Consider the following 6,775-nt stretch of genomic DNA (forward strand, 5'->3'; position numbering starts at 1 on the left):
CTCCGTGAGATAGCAGTAGTGACAGAATTTGGCGTTGCGGATCGTTGACCTTCACTGCACGTCTACCGAAGTAATTCCTCACTTCCGAAGCACACAGTTATTGCAAGCTTGTCCTACGCTAGACAGCCATAAAAATCTTTCTCCATCATGGTCATGGTGACGTTGTCATTATATCTACATGACGATCGAAGATAGCACAAATGCTCATGCCTCGCCTAGGTATCCGAACATACATTGGAATTGGCTCTCTTTCTCGCAGGATCCAACCGTATTCAATTGATATGAGGTCGATGTTTTCCAGGGAGGAGGAGGAGGAGGAGAAGACAAGGGTTTCAGCGGTAGATTGTGTGTTGGGAACCAACACATCCCAACGCTCTTGTTCCATATTCCTTGCTGTTTTAGGAAGGAAAATTTAGGGTTCTTACGGAGCAATGCTAATGCCGCTTCTCATGCAAATATTCTACGCAAGTGGGGTGGGTGGGTGGCATCTCATCCGTCAGCACCTTTTTCTGACGTGGCCTAATGAGAAGCTGCCGTGAATGTGTTGTGGCCCTTCTCGTGAGATTAGACGTGAAGGTGGGAGAGTCGTTCAAGTTTAGGATTAAGGATTTCCAATTACTGTTTCAGCATCCCACAAAGATGTTCCAGCTGGGTTATAATATGATCATCCTCGAAGAACATTATACTCTCTTCTTCTTTCGTGCAGATGCTGAAAACACTGTTACAGTGGAACAATTATTAGAGAAGGAAGATAATAATGTGCTAAGGCTCAGCAAAAAAGTTGCAATTATTAGAGAAGGTATTGGAGTCCAAAGAGGCACCGGTGGGACAATTTAACCGGTTTGGTAATGGTATCTTGTGCCTCCTCTGCTTCTCAGGCTTGTTTGCTGCACAGATATGTCTGTCTGAAAGATGTGATGTAGTGGCTGAGCCAAAAGAATGCACCACTTTTTGGATATTCCTGTAGGAGCGCCCTAAGAGCAAGCAAGCATCGATGCCATCGAAGACACACTGACACCTTCGCCTCCACAGTAACTACGTCCAATGGCATATCTCCAGCTCTCGGCCATGGAATTGGCAACTGTCCGGCTTCAACCCATCCGTCACCCAACCTTTCTCTCCTTTCCAACAGCTTGCTGTGCCTTTAGGCAAGTCTGTGGCTTTTCTCCCCTCCTTTAGATACCGCCTTAACATGGCACAGATCTCAGGTGGAGCAAACGTAGATCCTCCAAGACGAAGAGAGAGGACATGGGACAACCAGATGGCTCTTTTGGAGACCACTTGAGAGCTCAAACCGGCCTCATGATCCAAACAATGACACTTAGCATCCAAATGCATGCACCAGGCCTCCATTACTCCTTCGCAGATGCTGAGAGCACAGAGGAAAGGAAGAGAGAGCGAGAGAGAGGTGTCATAATAGCTGTCTTCCTTCTCCGGACAGCATCTTTTTCTTGAAGCGACTCTTCGAGTTACATTTCATATTTTTTTTCATTTAAGACCCCTCAAAATCTCTTATTGACCAAAATACCTCCAAAATTCACTAACCCGTTTAAGCTAATTTATGTGATTATGTATGATCTGGAGATAGAAATAATTGAAATGCGATATATTACTATAATGTCAATTTTATGTGATTTGAAGTGCAAAAATTTGGTCGCGGATATCAATCGTGGTCGGACAACGTTAGCAATGATATCATCTGTTTTGAATTTGAACCGGCCAATTCCGGTTGGGCCGGAGTAGGGCGTCAGGAACCGGTTCAGCGGGTTAATGATGGCTCGTAAGGGCCTTAAGTGGATATAAACATCCGAGGTAGGGGCTTTTATGGAAATACACCATTTTCTTTCGTTTTTCTTGTTGATGGGGGCCAGCTGGCCGCCGTGATTCTCTCACAGCTCGCCACGTACCGCTCACCTGTGGTGATCGCCCTTTGACGACGTGGACTCCACCACCCACCACTTACCTACTTATATACCTCCCCGTCTCGCCCAACCCGCAGCTCCGTGGACTCGTCACTGCTCCTCCCACCCCCACTCCCTGCTTCTTCGCGACCCGTGTCCTCTCTCTCTCGCTCGCTCTCTCGCAACAGTGTGCGAGGCTACGGGAACGAGATGCCTTCCGATCGTGACCTAGAGGCTGGTAGTCATGATGATATCAATGGAGGAGTTGCCACCGCAAGAGTGAACTCCATCACCTCCTCTGCTTCTTGCTTCCCATTCACTCTCAAAGTACTACTTCTCTGTCATTCATCTTTCCTCACTTGTACGCGTTCCGACGTGATCCGCTAACGGAGAAGTCGATACCTGATCTTCTTTTATCATGTGTGTAGTTTATGGATGTTTCCTACCGCCTCAAGCTCGATCCGATGTCGGGTTCCGGAGGTAATGGAATCAGGCGCATCCTCCACTCCGCTGGCAGTTCCTCTGCAGCTCCTGAAGAGAGAGTTATCCTCAATGGCATCAGCGGCATGGTGTCGCCCGGTGAGATGCTCGCCATCCTCGGCCCCTCCGGCAGCGGGAAGTCCACTCTGCTTAGCATCCTCGCGGGCCGACTGCAAGGAAAACACACCGGCACCGTGCTCGCCAACGGCCACCGGCTCACGAAGTCCGTCCTGCGACGGACCGGCTTCGTGACGCAGGACGACGTGCTCTACCCGCATTTGACCGTGCGAGAGACGCTGGTGTTCTGCGCCATGCTCCGGCTGCCGAGGACGGTGGAGAAGGCGGATAAGGTGGCGTCTGCCGAGGCGGTCATAGCGGAGCTGGGGCTGTCCAAGTGTGCTGACACCTCGGTGGGCGGGCCGTTCGTGCGGGGGATCTCCGGCGGGGAGCGGAAGCGGGTGTGCATCGGGCACGAGATGCTGGTGAACCCGAGCCTGTTGCTGCTCGACGAGCCGACGTCGGGGCTGGACTCGACGGCGGCGAGCCGGCTGGTGGCGACGCTGGGCGGGTTCGCGAGGCAAGGCAGGACGGTGGTGACGTCGGTGCACCAGCCGGCGAGCCGGGTGTACCAGATGTTCGATTCGGTGCTGCTGCTCTCGGAGGGCAGCTGCTTGTACTTCGGCAAGGCCAGGGACGCCATGGAGTATTTTGGCTCTGTTGGCTTTGCTCCAAAGTTCCATGTCAACCCCGCTGACTTCATGCTGGATTTGGCCAATGGTCAGTATATCTACTCCAATTCCCTTCATGTTTTTATGCTTATGCATCAATCTTTAGTATATATATATATATATACATATGCATATGTATATATTTTTTTGGAAGATCTCATACCTCTTAATAGATGAATTTCCAAGAGATGTTAAATGAAACTAAATCAACATCCTGTGTTCTTGCAGAAAACAAAGATCAAACAGTAAGTAATATAAAAAGGTGTTTAGGTGTTAGATTATTTCTGGCAGATTCCTGTCTACATAAACTTTTTTAGCTAAATAAACACAAAACAAGAAGAGAAAAATCTCAAAACCATGCAACACGCAAGTCAAAATCCCTTAAAATTTCCAACTTTGATGAGTTTTGCCATTTGGAGTAGAGAAAGGTGGGAATTATATTAGTGAAGGAAATCAGAATAATAGGTGTATTATTACATGCAAATCCATCTGCACATGCTTTGTGCTTGGCATCTACAATTCCAAAAGATGTGGTTCTTATTCTTCTCTCTTTACTCTTTAGACTTTGTTATGAGAGGTATGTGCACGAGTAGTGAGTCAAAGAGCAATGATACCCTCTTTGTGGGTGCTAGATTTGGTTCGGTATTTGCTGCTTTTGGTAGCTACCTCATGTAGAGTGTGGCATGGGCAATGCCAATGGCTGATACAGAGACCTTGCTGCAGTGTCTTGGTGCATAAACAAGCTAAGGTAAACAAGAGGAATCGTTGGGTGAGATGCTGTGATGAGATTGTTTAGGATCAGAGGTATAAAGCCTGTGTCCTCCTTGTGCTGCTCTTCTCCTCCATTGCCTCACTTTGGGCACCCAATAAACTAGAGAAGAGCATTGTTTCCTTGGGTCACACAGTTCTCTCCGCGATGCTAAATCTAATTAGGGGGAGTGTGATGTGTTTTACTTATCCGAAAGCTATAATCTTCGAATGCTTTGGTTGGATGGCTGTTCTTCATGACCACTCAGAGGACACCTGGTGGAGGTAGTGGGGGAATAAATGGATGATATCAATAAGTAGTAGTAGTACACTTTGTCTGGTTGAGGCAGATGATAGTGTTTTTGGGTCTACTTTATCTCTTTTTTGGCTTTCCTTTTGCAAGGAATTGACCCAACTTTTTTTGGCCCCTCCTTCTCCATCTAAAAACTGGATGTGAGATGTACCCTTGTGAAAAGGATTAATAATAAATGTGTTCTTATCCTTGCAAGCTGAGACACTATTTGTCTGACCCATCTTTAATTATTGGGTAGTAAAGAAGCAATCTTTGAAAGTAATTATTTAAAATATTGAGAAAAATCAAGAGAGAAAAGTTATAAGAATAAAGTTTTAGCTTCTGTTGAAAACCATGCAGGTTTAGGGACCAGCTTTAATTAGATGTTCTGTTGACTGAGCCCCCACTTGAAGCTTTGAGCTTTCTCTTGTGAAGGAAGAGAGCAAGCCTGAAAGTGACTGCATGCTTATTTAACTCAATGGCATTACCACAATGATCATTTAATACCCAATGTGTGGAGAACACAGTAAGGTTTCAGACATCCTAATCTGTTGTTGGTGTTCCACAAATCTTCTGCATGATTGTTCACTTGATCATTCTTTGGCATATAGAAAGAGGAGTCAAGAAAAGTGGGGTTGGAAACCAGAAATCAAGTTGTGTGCTGGCTGCATCCCTGAAAGTGTGATGGACCACCTGGACCACCCACAGCACTATCACCAGGAAACAACCTAGGCCAACCAGTTCTACTTTTCCATGTGTGTTCTTTTGATTTGGACCTTGATGATTCCCAAGTTTCCTTAGCTTGAACTTGATGAAGAATCATGTAAGATCAGAGTTTACATCTTAAACCCTCACTGGATGTGGTGGTGGTCCTTGTTGTTTCAGGGGTCACTCAAACAGATTACCAGGGTGATGCAGAGAAGTCAGCTGTGAAGCAGTCTCTGGTCTCGTCTTACAACAGAGTGTTGGCGCCAAAGGTGAGGGCGGGGCTGACTGCTGCTGTCCCCAGAAATGCCACTCACACAGGTAGGAATTGTTTGATGCTTGAATCGAATGTTGCATCATAGTGTGTAGTTGATCGAGAAGAGGTTGTGATGTGACGGAGTTTTGGGCTCTCTTGATGAAGCAGGGAAGGATGTCTGTGTCGAGAGAGGGAGGAAGGAGCAGAGGAGCATCAGCTGGTGCAGCCAGTTCTCCATCCTCCTCCAGAGAAGCCTCAAGGAGAGGCGGCACGAGTCCTTCAACTCCCTCCGAGTCTTCCAGGTCATGGCGGCCGCAGTACTCTCGGGGTCCATGTGGTGGCACTCCAGCATCCGTGACGTCCAAGACCGGCTCGGCCTCCTCTTCTTCATCACCATCTTCTGGGGCGTCTTCGCCTCCTTCAACGCCGTGTTCACGTTCCCGCAGGAGCGAGCCATCTTCATCAAGGAGCGGTCGTCCGGCATGTACAGCTTATCGTCCTACTTCGTGGCGAGAATGGCGGGCGACCTGCCGATGGAACTCATCCTCCCCACCGTATTCACCCTGATACTGTACTGGATGGCTGGGCTGAGAAGAGAGCCAGGGGCGTTCCTGCTCACGCTCGCGGTGCTCCTCGGGTACGTGCTGGTGGCGCAGGGCCTTGGGCTGGTTCTCGGCGCCGCAATCATGGACGCGAAGCAGGCTTCCACCATCGCCACCGTCACCATGCTCGCCTTCCTGCTCACCGGGGGATTTTACGTGCAGAACATACCGAGCTGCCTGGCGTGGTTGAAGTACATCTCCTTCACCTTCTACTGCTACAGGCTTCTCATCGTCATTCAGTACGGCGGCGGCCAAATGGATTACCTGCTCGCTTCGTCGCATCACAGGAACAAAAGGGACGCGGACGGCGAGCTGGTGGCGCAAGTCAGCACGTCGGTGTGCATCGCAGCGCTGCTCGCCATGTTCGTAGGGTACAGGGTCTTGGCGTACATGGCTCTCAGGCGCACCAAGGCATGAGCAGAGCAGTGATGATGGTGTGTCTGAGGCTTACCTACTACAATAAAGAAGACGAAGAAGTCCGGATGACGGAACACAGAAGCAAAAGTCGTGGGGAGTGAACCAAGTGTATAGTTGTCGTGGAAACTGGGAGTGCGTAGGAAGCTAACAAGAAGCAGAGATCGATTCAAATGCTTGGTGAATAGGAATGCAGTCTGTGGTGCTTGTGCACTGTAAGGAAGCAGAAAGGTGCTTCTCCTTCGTGTCACGAGGATGAACACCAACATGATGAACCAAATAAAATGATTGTTCTTGTTTGATATCGTTGCTTTTCTTGGTTGGAATCAACTATCAAGGAAACTATTCGTTTCAAGTATCATATCTGATCTTACAGTCATCATCTTATCATGAACATTAATGTTTGAGACTAAGCTTTATGAGAGCTTTTAATTGCATCCATCGGTGAAAGGGAAGGCAGAAGAACAAAAAGGGTGCAGATGGATGCAGAAGAGAAGCCTTTATTCCTTGGCAAGTCAGCTGCATGGATCCTTGCTATTTGAAGAACAAAGTGATGCAGTATTATTATTATTTGTGTGAAGCGTACAATGAGAGCATATGCATGTCGGCAAGTCTCCTATTGCAGAGAACATTGCATCCAGAAAAGAAGA

The 6,775-nt window shown here is 48.0% G+C and overlaps 1 protein-coding gene across 2 annotated transcripts; it reads left to right on the forward strand.

Annotated features, from left to right (window-relative positions):
• The first annotated feature begins 1,991 nt into the window (after positions 1 to 1,991).
• Positions 1,992 to 6,427, forward strand: LOC135615411 (ABC transporter G family member 25-like). Of its 2 annotated transcripts, XM_065113863.1 has the most exons (5): positions 1,992 to 2,228; positions 2,330 to 3,158; positions 5,034 to 5,174; positions 5,278 to 5,902; positions 5,999 to 6,427. In XM_065113863.1, exons 1-5 carry the CDS (start codon positions 2,112 to 2,114, stop codon positions 6,126 to 6,128), a joined length of 1,842 nt encoding a protein of 613 aa, XP_064969935.1. In that variant the 5' UTR covers positions 1,992 to 2,111; the 3' UTR covers positions 6,129 to 6,427. The 2 variants fall into 2 exon arrangements, with proteins under 2 accessions (XP_064969935.1, XP_064969934.1); XM_065113862.1 differs by having other exon boundaries at positions 1,993 to 2,228; positions 5,278 to 6,427.
• Positions 6,428 to 6,775: the final 348 nt, after the last annotated feature.

The sequence above is a fragment of the Musa acuminata genome, chromosome BXJ2-6 (genome assembly GCF_036884655.1).
Source record: "Musa acuminata AAA Group cultivar baxijiao chromosome BXJ2-6, Cavendish_Baxijiao_AAA, whole genome shotgun sequence".
Lineage (NCBI taxonomy): Eukaryota > Viridiplantae > Streptophyta > Magnoliopsida > Zingiberales > Musaceae > Musa > Musa acuminata.